The sequence below is a fragment of the Chiloscyllium punctatum genome, chromosome 5 (assembly GCF_047496795.1).
Source record: "Chiloscyllium punctatum isolate Juve2018m chromosome 5, sChiPun1.3, whole genome shotgun sequence".
NCBI classification, from domain to species: domain Eukaryota; kingdom Metazoa; phylum Chordata; class Chondrichthyes; order Orectolobiformes; family Hemiscylliidae; genus Chiloscyllium; species Chiloscyllium punctatum.
In genome coordinates this window covers 119342442-119362491 of record NC_092743.1, presented here as the reverse complement: position 1 = coordinate 119362491, position 20050 = coordinate 119342442, and the positions used below count along the sequence as shown (strand labels likewise).

Below are 20050 nucleotides of genomic sequence, written 5' to 3'. Positions count from 1 at the left end.
ATATTTCATATGTTAACTATTAGAAGAATATTGGCCTGGATTTTCCACTGGCCAATCCATTGCACTGGCTACTCCATGGCAGATGGGAGTTGCACACAGGAACCCTGTGGAACTTCCATTGTACTATAATATGAAGAAATTGCCCAGGAAATGGAAGGCTACACTGGACCATTCCAGTATGCTCTGGAATCTACCAAAAGCCACTATGTTAAGAAAATGGTGTCTTCGAAAGGGTCCGACAAAATTGAGTATATAGTTACTCAAGAGAGGTCAGATTATTAAATATGTAGCCTAACTCCTGAGTAACTACGTAACTGATCCCATACTTGCCACACATACATCCAACAAGTCCTCCTTCAAAACATTTCCATCCATAATATCTAACCCAAAACTTCATAATGGACTCACCCTGTCTCCACCAATGTCAGACCCAACCCAAACACCTTCCCCATTTCCTTCCACTGGACCCAACTCTCCGTCCTCCACCACCACTAGTCCAGAGTCTACCCCAACCACTTGGCCTCTGGATTGGACCTGAACCAACCTCTTGCTAATGGACCAAACAGCCATCCCCCTGTCACCCCACCCACCCTACAAAACCCAAACTCTACCTTCCCCACCTACCATACACACCCAGTCATGACCAGATTTCTCCAATCCACCCCAACATATCCTAAACACTTCATCACTTATCTCACCTGCTTGGAGTTACCCAAGTTCTTAGAATGCTTTTGAATCCCTCTAGGTAGACACATTATTCAGGACACCTTTTAACATGAGAATGCTGTTGCACACCAGCCAACACATGGTCCTTGACAGGTTTATCCGAATCCAGTGGCAAGGATAACCCAATGACTGGGGATCTCCTTACTGCTTCAGCCTTCATCCGCCATTGCACACGAATATCTTCCTCCTGAATCACTGTTTAGGACTTGTTTAGGATTGCACTTTGTCTGCTTCTTCCCCTCTGACCTTACCATGAGTGGCTTTGCCAAAGGGGTGCTGAGAATTCCTGATGGCATTGCTCTTAGGATAGGAAGGAAATTAGAAATTGGCGACTAATTTCACTGCTGAATGCAGACTACAAAATCCTGTCTAAGGTCATTGCCAACCAGGTCAGGTCTGAGGTGGGATCAGCGATTCACCCTGAGCAAACTGCTGCTGCACTAAGTAGGACGATCTCTCAGAGCCTCGAGCTCCTCAGGGACATAAGTGCCTAAGAGCAGGAGAGAGGGCTACATGCCTGCTCATCAGCCTGAACCAGGAGAAGGCCTTTGACAGGAGAAGGATATTGCACACCTACACGTGAGCTGTGGTTTCCAAAATAGGCTTTGGTGAGAGAATCTGGAATTGAATCTGACTGCTCTATACCAACAGCAGTTGTGCAATCTCCATCAACTGGTGGGAATCAGAATGCTTCCCAGTCATATCTGGAATCAGGCAGGGCTGCCCACACTCTCCTGCTTTGTTTGTGCATTGTATTGAGCCTTTTGTGGAGTCTGTAAGGAAGGATGTGAGCCTGAGAGAGGTGACTATTCAGAGAGAGAGGAGGCCTGCAGGTCAAAGCCTCCCTGTACATCGGCGGCGTCACCATTTTCTGCTCGGATCCGCTGTCAGTGCACAGACTCATGAGCATTTGTGATCAGTTTGAACTGGCCTCAGGAGCCAATGTAAATCAAAGTAAAAGTGAGGTTATGTTCGTTGGGAACTGGGCCAACCAATCTTTCATCCCCTTCACCATCAGGGCAGATTACCGGATGGTGCTGGCAATACTCTTTGGAGGGGCTGGGACATATACAAAATCTTGGGAGGAGTGCATCACCAAGGTGAAGTAGAAACTGGGATGTTGGGATCACTGCTCCCTCTCCATTGTGGGTAAAAATCTAGTTGCTAAGTGAGAAGCACTCTCTCTGTCATTGTACATGGTGCAGGTCTGGCCCATTGCCAGAACCTGTACCGTTGCAGTCACCCGAGTCATTTTCCACTTCACCTGGAGGTCTAAGATGGACTGTAGCCACAGGGACACCATGTCAAAGTTCTGGATAAGTGCTGTGGGATGAATGAATGTACCCAACGCTGCCCTCATCCTGATGGCCACCTAAGTATGCAGCTGCATCAAGCTGTGCATAGACCCTTTGAATGCAAAGACTAAGTGTCACTTTATTTTGAGGTTTTACCTGTCCCCAGTGTTGCCAAGGACGGGACTAGCCTCATTGCTGCAGAACACTCCAAGTAGTTGGACCGTTCAGTATCACCTGTCCTTCTTAGAGAAATTTGCAAAGACAAACACCTTTGACAATAAGTCCATCTGGAAATAGTCAGCACGCGGCATCTTTCAGACTCTTCCAGAAAAGCAGAGGGTGGATCCTATCAAGTTGTTCCCTGAGCAGACTGCCAAAGTCATTTGGCACAATGCCTCATTACCAGAACTTTCCAATAAACACCAAGACATCACTTGGCTGGTGGTGAGAAGGGCACTAGCCAAGAGATTCTTCATGTACACCTGGGTGCTCTGTGCCACCGCACACAGCCCTCGAAGCAGCTGCTGGGGGATGGGGTGGGGGTAGAGACTGCCATACCTCTCATTCTGAACTGTGTCTTTGCAAAGGAAGTCTGGAGAGAGATGCACTGATTTTTGTTGAGGTTTTTCCTGAACAGCTCTGTGACACAGGGCTCTGTGCTCTATGATTTGTTCCCAAAATGCATGCAGAGACAAACAAACATTGACCGCACCTGGAGAACTACCAACTCGGTGAAAGATGCTTATTGGTCTGTCCAAAATTGGTGGGTCTTCCAGAGCAAGGAGTTGACCTGGACGAAGTGTTACAGACTGGCACATTTCAAGGTTCCAGGACTGTGTCCAAAGATATGCAGGTTAGATGGATCGGCCAAGCTAAATTGCCCAAAATGCCCAGGGATGTATACGTTAGGTGGATTAGTTATGCGAAATGCAGAATTGCAGACAATAAAGGTTAAGGGGGATCGATTTAGGTGGGAAGCGCTTTGGAAGGTTGGTGTGGACTTGATAAGATGAATGGCCTGCTTCCACACTGCAGGGGATTCTATGATACTGTTTGCTAAGGGACACATTAAAGCTTGGGGCAGATGCCACCAAGGCCCAGTGGGGAAAGACTAAGGTCTTTCTTTCTGCCCAAGTTAAATGGATGTCTGCTCAGGTATCAGACCCTTGCAGTGCCTTAAATGTACATAAATATAGACTTGTACAAGAAATGCCTTGGGTTTGTTTGCTGGTTAGAGTCAAACTCCAATGCTTGTTTATTTATGGTACTGTACAGAATTGAACTGGTCTAGTGATTATGTATGTATATAAAAATATTTTATGAATAAAGTACATTATTGAAATAAAAGAAGTCACAATAGTATTTAGGAAATGCAATAGCCAATTTACAAACAACAATCAGACAATGAGCTGATAATCTGGTCTTTTTTGTGATAATAGTTGAAGGTTAAACTTACAAAGCACATCAGGGAAAGCTCCAATCCTCTTCTTTGTGCTATCATAAAAGGATCTTATACATTCACCAGATGTATAAGGACTTTGTTTTAACATCGCACCTGAAATTTGCAATCTCTGGCAGTGCAGCATTTGCTCAGGACTGTACTAGAAATGCTAGCTGTGATCTTTGTACTCAACTCCTGAAGTTGAATGTGAATCCAGACATGACAATGCTGCTAACATTAGTGTTAGTTTGCAAATACAATCATTTTCATGTATTTTGCATCATTTAAAAAGTATCAAGGGAAATTCACAGAATTTCAATGTAAATCCGATAAAAATGGACAATAACCAAAAAGACAATAACCAAATAGTAGGGGGTAAAATTTTTCAAAATAAAATAAATGGGATGTGGATATGACTGGCTGGGCCAGCATTTATTGCCCAACCCAAGTTGCCCTTGAGAAGGTGGTGGTGAGCTGGCTTCTGAGCCCCTGCAGTCCATGTGCTGTGGATAAACCCACAATGCCCTAAGGGAGGGAGTTCCAGGAATTTGACTCAACTTAAAAAGAGGTTGGTTTTAAAAAGAATCTTGAGGGAAGAGAAAGAAATGAAAAAAAGGTCAAACTGTTGGTAAACTACTCAATTAGACGGCTGAATGGAAGGCTTACGATGGTACCATGGAAAGAGAGGATGATCAAACTGCTGGAGAGGGAGGAATGTGGAATTTGCTGCTGAGGAGTGGGGGAGGGGAAAGTGGTCATAGAACCAGATGAAGTTAGGGAGAGAGGATTTATAAGGATTGAAACAGGCAGAGAAGAATTATAAAATTAAGCAAAAATGTTTTCTATTCCTTACAGTTTTTCATTTCAGAAATTGTGTTTGTTGTTAAACACAAATTGGATATAAAGATCAAAATTATATCACATTTTACCAAAGGGCATAATTGTTGCCTCTATTAATTTAACTTGTTTCTTTAATTAATGCACATTGCAATGAAACTCATCTAGTCGGGGCATAGATAAATATTTTTATTTAATCTTGACTTTAGAATAATTAAATGCACTACTTCAAAATTCTTAGTTTGATTTAAAACAATTTAACAATGGAGTTAAAATGATAGTTACTGATAAGGAGGAATGGCAGCTATTGATTTTTTGGAGGCCTTCAGTGTATATGGATTTGGCCCAATAGCTTTACTCAACACAGTAATCTGTACCTTGTGTAAGTAGCTGTAAATTGCGGACTTCCTCTCGGACTCTCAGATGCAGAACCTGCTGAAGGACGTGCTGTCGTTGAGTTTCTTGGACAATACCCATCCTTTCCAACTTCTTGTCTGTCAATCTTAGAAGCGCTCGACCTGAGGATACAAAAACGCTTACTGCTTCTGATGAAAGGTCACTGCCTCGAAAACTTAAATACTGTTTCGTTCTAAAAAGATGCTGTTAGAGCAAGTACATTTTTCCAGAGTTTTCTGATCTTATTTCAGCATCTGTAGCCTTTAGTTTTACAAATTTTACTTATGTTTTTGTAAATAAGCTGCAGCAGGAAAGTAAGTCAACTCTTTCTGTTGGGAGGAATAATCTCAGAACCATTACCTTTAACCTGATGAGCTGTCTTTTATGAGCTTTACTCACAGATAACCAACATGGCGGAGCTTCCCAAAGCTGGGGTGGGCATCCAAGTGGGGTCACTGACTGACATTTATGGGTCATGACCTGAGGCTACAATGGCTTCAATAACTGACTGGCTCATAACAGCCATAGTCCTGCTCCAACAGACTCCTCTTCTGACAGTACCTACCCCCTCACCATTTATGCTCAAATCTGCACCACCTCTTCCCTTCCCCTCTTCCCCCTCCCCTTCACTGCAAGGTCACATCAATTTTCAACCCTTGAAATGGGGCGTCATAGTGGAAGAAATTTTGGGAAGGACTCATAATTATATCCATTATAAATATACTATGCAAAACACAGTGGCCTTAGACTTATGAGGTCTTCACTTCAATACATGATCACTAGAATTGTAGATTTATTATGTATGTCTGCATGTATGCATATGTACTTATAATTCTTGTTCTTAGAATTGAGTGCTGGTTCAGTTTTATACAGGTGGCCAAATTGTCGTCATCAGTTCAGAATGGGATAAACCCACTTAAGGAAAAGCACAGCAGGTCTATTTGGTGAAGTTATCTTCCAGCACAGGAGTCTGACATCGAGATCCAGTAAGGTTTCAAACATGGTAAGCACAATGTTCACATTCTGGAAACATACCTCACCTCAAAATACACTTCTTGATTCCACTCTTTACAATCAACATTTACATTGGTAACTTTCCTCATTAAGTTTTAGCCGAGTCAGTGCTGGTCAAACATCATGCCTATGTGTGACCCCGTTTTAATGCCTCAGGCTTCCTGTGACTCCGCAGTGAAAATTTGGGAATGGGAAGGGAAGGCAGTGTTCAGAAAGTTGTTCACAGAGGGGAGTTGAGGCTTGTTTAAAATCAGCTAGGTTTTCCCTAAAAAGAAATTCCCAACTTTTTGCATGCTGCGATTGGAGCAACAATCAATCTTCAGAAAAAAGGCACATCCACTGATCAAAAGAAACATTTAAAAAGATACTAAAACTCAGTCATAGCTCCATCACCATTGCAGTCTCTAAGCTTGCAACCCTAAAACCTTGCCCTGTGACCCCACTGGTGATAACGACTCAGTTTGTGAAACCTGACCAATCACCTACAGACATTCAGCTGGTTTGGCATTACCTGTGGTGAGAGAAACAATGTTCACATTTCAGCTTGTGCTCTGTTACCATAACCTGAAACATGAACTCTGATTCTCTCTGCACAGATGCTACTCGACCTGGTGAATATTTCCATCTTGTGCTTTTCTTTTAGATTTTAGCATCCAAGATATTTTGCTTTTAATCAAATAGCTTTCTGCTTGGCTTGTAGTCAGAATGCAGCTACAATGTAAATGAATATCTGTCAGTAACTAGCATATTTGTCACTTGACTATCAATGATCATTTTACAAATCAAAGTGAATCAAATGATTGTCAACTGAAGTATATTTATTTAATGGGTTTGTCTCTTTGTCTGGGGAGAATGTCCAGCTCATTCAACTGGACACAAAAGGAAAAGGATCTTAGTTTCAGCAATTTATGAATTTGAGCTGAATATTTGCTACAAAAATGACTAGAGTTTAAAAAGGTTAATAAAAATAAAATGCTGACAAATTCAACAAAAACAGGTTACACAGTGTAAACACTCAGCAGATATTAATCAGAGAGCTCAGGGTGTTCTTGATGATAAAATGGAAATATTCACCAAAGAAATCACTTAATCTCCGATTGGTCACAACATAGAGGACACTGCACCACGAGTGGCAAAAGATTGCTAGTTTCAAAGGTAGACACTTATGATCAGAACTGTCTTAAATTCTTATTTGTCATAAATATTTTCACAATATTGCCCCTGTTAACATGAGACCAATTCTGCATGAGAATAGTTCAATGCTTCACATTAATTGAATTGTAATTACTATCCCAGAAGGATAGCAATTCTGACTTAATTCTTTTTGGCTCGGGTAGAAGTTCCTTTGATGTTCACAATTGATTTATTTAAGATCAATAAACACAAACAGTGAAATTGTGGAGACTACAAATTAGGCATTTTAAAGTCACGTCAGCGTTTTTATAACATAAATTTATTCAGTATTTTAAGGAACCATTCGGATAACCTCTTAAAGTACTACAGTACCTCTGAGAATTACCAGAATGAAAATCTTGTACTTAGCACCGAAGATTTATGAAAGAAAGAGAAACAAGTAAATGAAGGCAGCTGGAGAAAATATTTCCCAAAGCAGCTTCAGTCTTGAAGTTATGAATATTTGGATATTTTTTAGTCTGTCATTTGCAAAAGAAGCAAACAATTAGATTACATTACAGTGTGGAAACAGGCTCTTCGGCCCAACAAATCCACACCGACCCACCCATACCCCTACATTTACCCCTTACCTAACACTACAGGCAATTTAGCATGGCCAATTCACTGTGGAAGGAAACCGGAGCACCCAGAGGAAACCCACGCAGACACGGGGAGAACGTGCAAACTCCACATAGTCAGTCGCCTGAGGCGGGAATTGAACCCGGGTCTCTGGCGCTGCGAGGCAACAGTGCTAACCACTGTGCCACCGACAATATTTTCTCTCTCTGGAAATGATTTATACTATTGAATGTCCTTGTGTCGTAATATCACAGATATGTCACTGATTATGTTCTGAAAAAAAAAGGTATTTCATGATTGGAAATTACCAGTACCTTCAAATTCAAGTTAATACTGACCTTAACCCATTTGAAACCTATTCACTTCCACAGAACTAAAAATCAAAAATGGAGTGAAAATGTATTTGGAGAAGAGAAACAGTGGACTTTCCAAGCACACAATTATTTGGGAGGAAGTATCAAACTTACTTCTAAAAATCAGAAAAAGACAACAATTAGGAAGATAAACCATCTGCTTATTCTATTCAATTAGGGAAGAAAGAGAATTTTAACATATAAAGTGAGTGCATTGCGTTTGGATGGGTAATACACCAGCATAGACAGTAGAAATTTGAAAGGCAGCGAAAGCTGAGCTGAAACATGACAGCAGCATTCATGTTCCACCAACACTCTCATTCGTTTGGCTAAACTGGTCCTCACCCTTAACAATTTCTCCTTTGAATCCTCCCACTTCCTCCAGACCAAAGGGGTAGCCATGGGCACACGTATGGGCCCCAGCTATGCCTGTCTCTTTGTTGGCTACATAGAACAGTTGATCTTCCGTAATTACACTGGCACCACTCCCCACCTCTTCCTCCGCTACATTAATGACTGCATTGGCGCCGCTTTGTGCTCCCGCAAGGAGGTTGAGCAATTCATCAACTTCACCAACACATTCCACCCTGACCTTAAATTTACCTGGACCATCTCTGACATGGACCTCTCCATCTTCATTAGTGACAACCGACTTGACACTGACATTTTTTTACAAACCCACCGACTCCCACAGCTACCTGGATTTCACCTCTTCCAACCCTATCTCTTGCAAAAATGTCATCCCGTATTCCCAATTTCTCCGCCTCCGCCGTATCTGCTCCCAGGAGGACCAGTTCCACCATAGAACACACCAGATGGCCTCCTTCTTTAGAGACTGCAATTTCCCTTCCCACGTGGTTAAAGATGCCCTCCAATGCATCTCGTCCACATCCCGCACCTCCGCCCTCAGACCCCACCCCTCCAGCCGTAACAAGGACAGAACGCCCTGGTGCTCACCTTCCACCCTACAAACCTTCGCATAAACCAAATCATCTGCCAACATTTCCGCCACCTCCAAAAAGACCCCACCACCAGGGATGTATTTCCCTCCCCACCCCTTTCCGCCTTCAGCAAAGACCGTTCCCTCCGTGACTACCTGGTCAGGTCCACGCCCCCCTACGACCCACCCTCCCATTCTGGCACTTTCCCCTGCCACCGCAGGAACTGTAAAACCTGTGCCCACACCTCCTCCCTCACCTCTATCCAAGGCCCTAAAGGAGCCTTCCACATCCAAAGTTTTAACTGCACATCCATTAATATTATTTATTGTATCCGTTGCTCCCGATGTGGTCTCCTCTAAATTGGGGAGGGTGGGCGCCTCCTAGCAGAGCGCTTAAGGGAACATCTCCGAGACACCCGCACCAATCAACCAAACCACCCCGTAGCCCAACATTTCAACTCCCCCTCCCACTCTGCCGAGGACATGGAGGTCCTGGGCCTCCTTCACCGCCACTCCCTCACCACCAGATGCCTGGAGGAAGATCGCCTCATCTTCCGCCTCGGAACACTTCAACCCCAGGGCATCAATGTGGACTTCAACAGCTTCCTCATTTCCCCTTCCCCCACCTCATCCTAGTTTCAAACTTCCAGCTCAGCACTCTCCCCTTGACTTGTCCGGACTTGTCCGACCTGCCTATCTTCTTTTCCACCTATCCACTCCACCCTCCCCTCCCTGACCTATCACCTTCATCTCCTCCCCCACTCACCCATTGTACTCTATGCTACTCTCTCCCCACCCCCACCCTCTTCTAGCTTATCTCTCCACGCTTCAGGCTCACTGCCTTTATTCCTGATGAAGGGCTTTTGCCCGAAACGTCGATTTCGCTGCTCGTTGGATGCTGCCTGAACTGCTGTGCTCTTCCAGCACCACTAATCCAGAATTTGGTTTCCAGTATCTGCAGTCATTATTTTTACCTTTTTACAGCATTCATGTTTAGCTGAGGTACATTTAGCTGATTGTGGAAACAGTATGATCATTAGGACAAGAAATTTCATTATGGAGTTCTGGGAACTCAAAATGCACCAGTTAAAAAGGAGATGACATTCGTCTGTACTTTATGGAGGTATTTAATGTTGAGGGAATGTTCATTGCCTGTTCAGCCAATGAGGGAGTCACTGACTAGACCTGCATTTACTGTCTATCCCTAGTTTACCATGAGAAAGTGGTGAAGAATTCCTTTCTTAAACCGTTGCAGTCCTTGGAATGCTGGTACATCCCCAGCTCTGGTTAGGAAGGAAGTTCCAGGATGTTAGTTCAACTACAGTGAAGAAATGACAAGGTAGTTCCAATCCAGGATAATGTACGGCTTCGAGAGCAACATATATTTGGCGGTTTTCTTGTGCATGCTCTACATTTGTCCTTCTGGAGGTAGCAGCTTTGAAGGTGCTGCTGAAGGAGCCGAGGTGAGCTGCTGCAGTGCATTTTGTCGTTGGTACACACTGCCATCACGGTGTGTTTGGGGGTGAATGTTGAAGGCAGTGAATATGGTGTCAATTAAGCAGGCTGCTGTGTCTTGGATGGTATCAAGCATGTTGAGTGTTGTTGGAGCTGAATTCACTCACTCATCTGCCTGACTTGTGTCATGTACATGATTGGCATGGAGAGACAAGTTACTCACTGCAGAATTCCCAACCACTGACCTGTCGCCACCATTATGATATTATACATGCTGGTTCAGTTCAATTTATTTCTTATTTTAAGCTTACATTCGGTTTGCTTTTTAAAACGTAGATTGATGCTTTCTTCCACCCAATTGTTTACTGATGAGTCTACTCTTTCCTTCTTCCATCACTTTACCTTAAAGTCATGTAGGCTCAGTCTTAGTGGTTAGTGGTTCCGATCAGCATAGAAGCTTTGAGAAGGTGAAGGCAGTTAAGTAGATCACAGTAAGGTGGGGGAGGTGAGAGGACGTGTACCAAAGTTTAGGAAAAAGACATCTAGAAGTGACAATCATTTGTGACATTTCTGACAGTGACATTGTGCTGTGGTTGCACAATACAGACTCAAGTGGAAAGAAACAGAGAGCTGGGCACATCGGTGGCACCTACCCCATGAAAGGTTTGACTGAGGCTCAACTTCAATCTATCTGAAGAGCTGATTACCACCTCAGGTGGTCGCAAACACTTGTGGCTTCCTTTAGGAAGGGCTGCCTCCACGATGACGCAAATGGCCATTCAGTACCCACTGTCCTCAGTTTGTTTTACTCTGGCCCTTTGCAACACACCAGCACAGATAGAGAATCTCTCAATTGATGGCATGTAAATATAAAAGGCAGGTCACTGGTTCCTTGCCAGAACATTGGCTTATGTCAACATCTTCAGTGACAGCAAGGAAATGGTCAATTGCATTCCCCTCTAGCCCATCCAAGGTGCCATCGACTGCACAGATTTAGCAATGAGGAACACTTGATAGTGACTCTTCTTCATTGAATTTCCGAAAGGTTAACTCTTTTTGTCCAGAAAGACTGCCAAACTGGCTGATCTTATCCAGCACTTTCTTTCTTGTTTCAGATAAGGAAATTAGTTTCCTTCCCAAAAGGACATTTGTAACCCAGCTGTGTTTTTCCTAGAATTGATAATAGTTTCGTGGTTATAATTAAACTCCTAATTCCACATATTTATTGAATTCAAATTTCACCATTTGACATGGCAGGATTTGAACCAGGGTCCACAGAACATTACCTGGGTCTCTCTGGGTTAATAGTCTCATGATAACAGCACTAGGCCATCACTTGCCCTTATAGTATTACACTAAATATTTGTACAGCCTTTTCTAGCATCATGCTTAACCTTGGTCTGGACAATATTTGACAGAGGTCAAAAACATTGCAAAAACATCCAAATCTAATCTATAACATTGCAATAGCTATGCATCTGATTATACAAATTTTAATTTTGATATGCAATATATTTAAAATAAAATCTGCTATTAGTTATTCTCAGAGTGGAACAATTTCCTGAGAATAGCAACAACCTAGAGTTAATTTAAATTATTCATTCTCTCACTTACAAAGGCAAAGGGAAGCACAAATGAAAGTGGTATCATTCTTCATTTTAGTTAATGGCTTTGACAAACCACGTTTGTTCTAATAACAGTACATGGTACAGAAATGCAATTAAGACAAGTCAGCACAATTTATTCCCAACAGTTAGACACTCCAAACATTTCCCTAGCAACTTTTGAAATGCATTATTTCTTAGCTTTCATCTTTACCCGTGAAAGAACAAGAGATTCGCTTCACTTCAAAGAAGGGGAATTCAGCTTGAATGCAAATATTCCATGGAACACCTTCACAGTACAGTTTTCTTTCTTGGCTCAGACATTAAGAATCAATACAGATAACAGCATCTAGGGGCCTAAGTTCAAAAGTAGAGAGCTTGTTCTGGGAATAATGTGTCAGACATCTGGTCAATATTGCCCACACGGCACAGCTGACTGACAAAGCCAAGTGAGTCAATGCTGGCCTGAGAGAGGACACTGATATTAGAGTCAAGATTAGAGTGGTGCTGGAAAAGCACAGCAGGTAAGGCAGCATACGAGGAGCAGGGGAAAAGAAACACCATTTCGGGCAAAAGCCCTTCATCAGAAATCACTGATATTAGAGTGTCTATCCTGCCAGTGGGATTTTGAGGAGCATCGCAGCTCATATTTTTCTAGTGACTGAAGATTTGCTGTACTTGGTTCATGTCTCTGATGCACTTGGAAGGACAGGCAACGCTGTTGCCTAATAAATCATGAGTTTGGGGCTAGGTTTGAGGTTCTTCTCATACTGTTCTTCATATGACCAAAGGTTGTGCTGGCACACTGGAGGCAATGTTGAATTTCATAAATCTTTGTCCTTGCTGAAAAAGAAGCTCCCAAGGTAGGAGAATTGATCCACATGGGAATGTGGTTCACTGTGGTTCGTGATAGTCAAGGGATAGTGTTGCATGGTAAGAGCAGCCTGATAGTGTACCTTTGTCTTCCAGATGCTTCGTACAAGACTCATTCTCTCATTTGCCTCCATGAACGGTCAATGATAGCTTGATGCTCAGCCTCAGATTGACTGTGTGCACATGTAAGCATCATTTGCAGACTTAAGCTCAATGACAGAGGTTGAGTGGTCTTGATTCTGGACTGAAGACAATGTAAACAGAGCAGACTTAGTCATCTTGTTTCCAGCTGGAAGCTTCATTGATATTCAGAGTGTTGCAGTGAGGAATTTGGAGTTGGCATTGGTGCGTTGACATAGCCCTTTGCATAAGCATTTGGTCTGTGTTGAATTAAGGATAACATGTTCTTGTATAGCAGGCAAAGAATTGTGATGACTCTTTACAGTCAACCAAATAGGAGGTGGACTCTCTATAGTCCCTCCCAATTGACTTCATGAGATAAAGATGGCCCCATATCTGCTATTCTCTGCACTGTTCTTGGTTTTGTCTTGCTGTGAAGATTACATGTGCTCAGTCTCTTGATGACAGAACCTAAATTGTGACCCTTCTTGTAGATCTTCATTGCCATGCCTCCTGGTGGTTCATCAACATTTTTCACTTCTCCACTTCCAAGCCACAAAACCAATCCTGATTTACTAAGAAATGAGATATCTTCTTTCCCACGATGGTATCTTAGAATGAGGCATCAACCCAGTGAAGCTACATACCGTTACCTGTGGACGAAATGCTAAAAGTAACAGGACATGAAACAGAGCTAACAAATATCTAACTCTTTCCAGTCAAGAATGGTGAAGAATATCCAGGAAACTAATATGAGGAGGAGACTCCACAGGTCCAATCTCAGTCACAAAGGAATCTGAATGAGGGCAAATTACAAGATTGAAGCTTTTTTTTCCAATATTCTTCAGCCAAAAATGTGAAATCTGTTAATCCAATTGGTCTCTTCCAATGTTCCCATCAACACAGAGCTCATTGGGTCAGGGAAACAAGTGCCTTCACAATAAAGCAGCCTGATACTTCTAACAAAGGTTCGTTGGAAATGAAATGTTAACTCTGTTTTCTCTCCACAGATTAGATTACATTACATTACATTACAGTGTGGAAACAGGCCCTTCGGCCCAACAAGTCCACACTGACGCGCCAAAGCGCAACCCACCCATACCCCTACATTTACCCCTTACCTAACACTACAGGCAATTTAGCATGGCCAATTCACCTGACCTGCACATCTTTGGACTGTGGGAGGAAACCAGAGCACCTGGAGGAAACCCACACAGACACGGGGAGAACGTGCAAACTCCACACAGTCAGTCACCTGAGGCGGGAATTGAACCTGGGTCTCTGGCGCTGTGAGGCAGCAGTGCTAACCACTGTGCCACCGTGCCGCCCAGATGCTGCCAGACCCGAGTTTGCCCAGCATCCTCGGTTCTTTATTGTTATTATCCTGATTTCAGATGCTTTCAAAACAGGTTTACTCTCAACTCCAATGCAAGAGGAACTTATGTTAATTCACTCTTTTTATAATTAAAATAATCTTAGTTGAGAGACTTTCTACAAAGAAATTTTAAAACATTTTCCTACTTTACAATGGTCCTTTACAACCATCATCTGGGTATTTAAGTAATAAAACTTCAAGTTGAATATTGTTACTTAACTAAGTTCTTGAAGATTATTTAAAAAGTGCATCTTGGAAATTTTAAATAGGCAACAGTTAGTATTTTTCCAATAGAAGTGATTAGGAACTCCAACCTGAGTCTGCCTGAAAATGTGGCAGTGGCATAAGAAGTTGGAAAAAGTGGAGAAAGGCAGGAATGTGAGTTGCTTTTTCCATACGGCTATCATTGACATGATGAGCTAAATGGTCTCCTTCTGTGCTGTAACCATTCCATGGCTCAGTGGTAGGTTTGATGGACAAGATGAATTAGGAAAAGGCTTGAGGGAGAGTGGAAATTTGGGTGAGATGTCGAACGAGGCCAAAAAGTCGCATTGGCACGTGCTAGACGCTGAGAAGCGATTCTTGCTAGTGAGCAGCGAGAGGCTTATTGGCATGGATCATTACTTAGTATTACCCTCACTAACATTAATTTATCAATTTACCATCAGCTGGATAGAAACTAAATGTGGAAATTCTTGACATAATAATCAGAGTGGTTGGCTGTGAATTCTAGGTCACCACTTGCTCCTCCAGGCATCTTAGACATCTGGCACCAACATCTCAGGGTACACTCCGTGGGCAGTGAGCGCATGCATCCCATGTCCACGGATATTGGCACTGGACATGTGCCAACCTTATTGCATCATCATGGCACATTTCCACCTACTTACAGTAGTGTTACACATCAACGCTACACTTTGGGATGCACCAACACCCATCATTGAAACGTTGTTGCAAGGACTCTGTACGCAAAGATGTTGATAGGCAAGAGAATCAAATGTTAAATCTGGGATAGTTGGGAATGCGACATTCAAAACACCAACAGATTAGCCACAATTATATTGAATGGCAAAGTACTAACTCATATGTTTGTATCTATGCCTTGATAATGGGTTATTCACAGAATGCAACATTATAGATATCCCCTCCCATCTACCCACAACAGTGTTCTAGCAGACTGTCCTTACTCCCAAATCACCCTACTCAGAGAATGTTATTACATTTCTGGAAAAAGTAGGACTTGAACTCAGGTCTCCTGGTTCAGACATAAGGACACCAGCACTGCACCACAAGAACCTAGTTAAGCTTTCCAAGTTACTTTGCTCAACCTGCTCTGATATGGATAACACACGGGAGCGGGTGGGACATGAACCCAGATCTTCTGGCTAAGATATAGGGACTCTCTCACTGCACTACGAGAGATATAATAATATAAATTGTTTTCTAAAGAACCTGTTCAGCGATGTTATTATAAAACTCTGGAGCAAATAGGACCTGACTCTAACTTTACCACTTTGCACTTCGGAACACTTCTTTAAGGGCTCTTGTGGCAAAGTTTATAGTGCGTTCTTTTTTAAATGAACTATCAGTCTCGGACAGCACCAAAGCCTTTTCAGTAGTAAATCAGATATTTTCTGACCAACCTGTCCAGAGATGTTATTATAGTTTGGATAAGGTGGGATTTGAACCAGGCCTGCTGGCTCAAATGTACAGATACTATCATTGCACCACAAAAGCCCTAATAAAAGTGTTCCAAGTTCTTAATTCAATAGTGTCCTTAACATGTGGAAGTTAATATGATGAACCCAGGATTAACATCGGTCAAAAGGGAATTTCACTTCAGGATATTTTAAAGAATTATTCATTAGTAATTACTGTCAAACATTTAAACAACAAAAGTTGGTTCATCCAACGACTACCAAAGTAGCGAAGTATGAATTCAGAATAGATACAGCATGGTGAGATGAAGCACAATGCAGAGAACCAGAGTAGCAGAATTAGAGGTTCCATTTGATCTTCAGTCAGAGCACATCATTTAAAGTCACAATGAATGCAGAGAGCTTGGGGTTGGGGAAAGAAATAGAACAACAGCATCAGCTTCTGCTGTAGCCACAAGTGAAAAAGGTGCAATTAACAATTGACCCCACTGCACAATTGTTGCACAGTTAATTGGGAACTAGAATGGTGAGCTGGGAGGAATAAAAGCTGAAAAGATCACATTTCCTTGACTACTAAGCATTTTTAATAGCATTTTGACATCTTCGCCCAACCCCAACATCTCCCTCCTCCACATTTGTTAATTTTTACACTACCTGTTATATCATGCTGTTTGAAGGACTCACTGTAGGTCTGATATTGATTGGGACAGTGTTTCTTTAACCATTTACAAACATCCTGCTGGGTCCATAAAGCCACTGGTTTACTTAGTTTTACTTGCCCAGGGTTTGCCTGCAAAAGAATACAAATTCCATAAACATTTGGATTAGAGCAAACAATCTGTACTGTTTCTGATAACTGAGCCTTTTCTCAATAAAACATTCACACAAGTCAAATTGTGTGTCTTTTTTTTAAAAAGTGCCTCCTACATTAACGTAGTAGCTTCCACCTGCATATGGCTGTTTTTTAAACTATTCCTTCCAAATCTAATTGAAGGATGAAGAAAAATATGCTGACACTGGATTGTAGCGACGGCTAAAATAAAAAGATTAATTTAAAAAGATTGTATTCACTGCACTAAAAGTATGAATTTCTCAAAAATCAATAACAGATACTGCAACATTATTTTCCAGTGTATAAAACCAATATGCAGTGCTGCCAGCTCTAATCACCTCCAGGTTATTATATGCATGAATTTATAATAACTAAGTAGATACAGTCTTGGCTAGACAGTTTGCAACATGAAACAATTCCTTCCCACTAATTTAGTGAAGCATTTGAGAATTAGATAAGCAAGCTGTCATCTAATACTGGAATTTCAGAGACTGTCTCATTATATGGTGAGTTGCATCATTTACTTATTATTATTGATCTAGAGTCTGAAAAATTAGTATAAAACATTGGAATGTGAAGCCATTTCTGAGGTCTTTCATTGACATTGAATCAATAAGACATACACAGTTCTATAAGACATAATCCTGGTTTCCTGTGGGTCCCAATGTAAAGTAGGCTGTGATTTTACTTACATTACTTCCCACCTCCAGTAGCTTCTGACAAAAAAGAACTCCATAAATAATTCTTCCACAATTTGCACACGCCCATTGAGCCTACTATTTCGGTGGTGGTTTGATTAGTAGGAGAAGCAGTGGCACAGTGGTAATGTCATTGGACTAGTAATCCAGAAACCCATGTTAATTTTGGGAGGAACACTGGCTTGATTCCCAGCATGACTGATAGTGAAATTTGAATTCAATGAAAATATGGAATAGAACGCTAGCCTCATAACAACCACGTCAATTGTTGGTAAAAAAAACTAGTTCGCTCATGTCCTTTAAAGGTAGGAAACCTGCTGTCTTTCCCGAGTCCAGCCTATGTGTGACTTCATTGTATATACCAGAGCGAACAGGATCCACATTAAAATAACTCTACATCTTAACAAAATAGTGTACAGGGCAGCAAAGCAAATAGAAATACTGGTGGCTTTGTCAGCCTTCAGAGAAAATACTAGTTATGCTTAAAGTGTTGATCCTGTGGCAGAGTTGCTTGAGTCAGTTTCCAAAACACCACCTAATTGTTTGGTCTGCTGTGGTAATTTCAGCATCTTCAATCGTATTTTCAGATTTCAAGCATTTACTCAGCTGGTAAGGCAACTGAGCAGATGGACCAGATTCGATGTCTGTTCTGTGTTGAATCAATGATCTCATCTGCTACAGCACTGGAATGTTATAACTGACCTTAAGGACAAAGTGAACACATTAAGTATTCCTGCTCCTTATTATTGCATTTGCTAGATTATGAGAAAACTTGGATCATAAGACACAACAAAAGTTTAGAAAGAAACAGAGAAGAAAATATTCTGTCCACATAGGTATTTAATACTAATATTTACCATCACAGAAAAAATTGAATGCATCAAATCTTATGAATTATAGAAGCTTAAAAGTTTCTCAACGTTGTTACACTCATCATTATTGGCATTTGCAACTGTCATTTTAAATAATAGATCATCTTCGCTGCCATCTAGGGAACTGCCGATATCACATTTCTTAAATAACTTCACAATGCTCTTTCGTTTTATGAATAGTCACAAATTGCTCATCCACTCATGAAACAATGTAGCCCTGCATTTATCCTGTTGGTGCCAAGCCATGACTTCAGGCCTTCATTCATGTGCCATACTTCAAAGGCATGGTTTGTTTATATGGCTCATTTATTAAGCTGTGCTTAGCTACTAAGGCCATCTGGAATCGAGCTGGTCTTCAAAATCTACAACTTTTTTTTGTGGTCTCTGTTGGGTGTGTGCCTAGAACAGGTAACTACTAATACAACTTAGTATTTTAGAAGCACCTGCATGCTCAACCACCAACTCTCCAGACACAACTCATCCTTTCTTCATTCACTCATCCCTTAGAACAAACGTCAACAAGAATTACTTGTGGAATGTCAACCTTTGGTGCTGTTTTTCCTTCTCAGATCAGAAACAGTAGCAGCCTTTTTGCTGACTTAATAAGTCAAAATGACAGTGCAGTGGCTCTTCTCCTGGTCAGATGTTTTTAAATGGTGCTAGAAGCAAGAGAGAGTCAACACTCTCATTTGACAGAACATCAAAGTTAGGGGAATTTTATCATTATTGAGAACTGTCCAACTCTAATTAATGTTCTTCCTTCCTCGCATTAATCACAAATCCATGAAATTCAATTTGCTTTGTGTTCAGTTCAAATCTTCTCCTATCCCAATTTCAGTACACATGCTTAGCCTGCGTCTGTTCAGAAAGTTGCACCACTAAGATACTGCCTGCCTAAATAGGCATCGTTACCTACTACTGCTCATCTGATTTTGGTCGATCGAGAAATTCTATTCCTCCTGTAATCTGGAGTCCAATTTTTCACCTCTTCTTCCAGTTGTAACTACTTTGCGTGTCAATGAAAAGTCTGCTTCCTCTTTTTCAAATGTTCGCTTAATCTAGTTCTATATCTTTTTTTTCAGTTGAAGGAAGATCAAGATGTCTTTCTGCTGCTCTGTTTCCACGCGCTTCCTTCTCATTACCTTATCAACTGCAGTTTGAATCTTACTTGTTTAGTCATTCAAATCAGTTTTAGTTTTAGTTTTAAAAGCTGTAATGCCAACATGGTCTGTAACTCCTTAACACATGCTAATGACCAGTGCAATGTGGTAACTTGTGCACTTAAATAACTACATCTAATGAACTGACAAATATGGTTGTGTCTTCAAGCTTCTGCTGGGAAGTGAACAAGTCCAAATGTTAGAAGATGAATGCATTAGGCCCACAAGTCCATTCAGTTGCTAGAGTGCAGATCCTCATTGATGAGCAATGGATTTTTGTTTTGGTGAGGTACTATTGAGTATTAGGGAATGCCTGTCGACTGGAGAAATGAGGCAGCTAGGAGCTAATTTCATTTTGCAAACAAACAGCTGCAATGAAGTAGCGCATCATAGAATAATTTTATACTTGGCTGGACAAAAACGGCACTGAACGCAAAGACATTTTTGCAGCTACTGCTAATAATTGATCACAGTGAAAACAGAGTGTGTCAGAATGCCACCCAATGGATGAATTTGGAAAATAAAATTCTTGTTATTTATCAACCAGGTCTAGACATCATTATCATGGTGTGTTTGTCTTCGTATCATTAAAATACACGAGACCAGAAGAAGATTCTATCGATTACAAGCTGCCTCCCTCCCTTGCGGA

The 20050-nt window shown here is 41.6% G+C and overlaps 1 protein-coding gene across 2 annotated transcripts in view; it reads right to left on the bottom strand.

The window, feature by feature from the left end:
* Positions 1-20050, bottom strand: part of samd12 (sterile alpha motif domain containing 12) — a 157193-nt gene that overhangs the window by 74676 nt on the left and 62467 nt on the right. For both annotated transcript variants that reach the window (XM_072571219.1, XM_072571220.1), the window contains exons 3-4: positions 16494-16629; positions 4677-4817 (exon numbers count right to left, since the gene is read on the bottom strand). In XM_072571219.1, coding sequence (XP_072427320.1) covers positions 4677-4817; positions 16494-16629 — 277 coding nt within the window. The remainder of the gene's footprint in view (positions 1-4676; positions 4818-16493; positions 16630-20050) is intronic.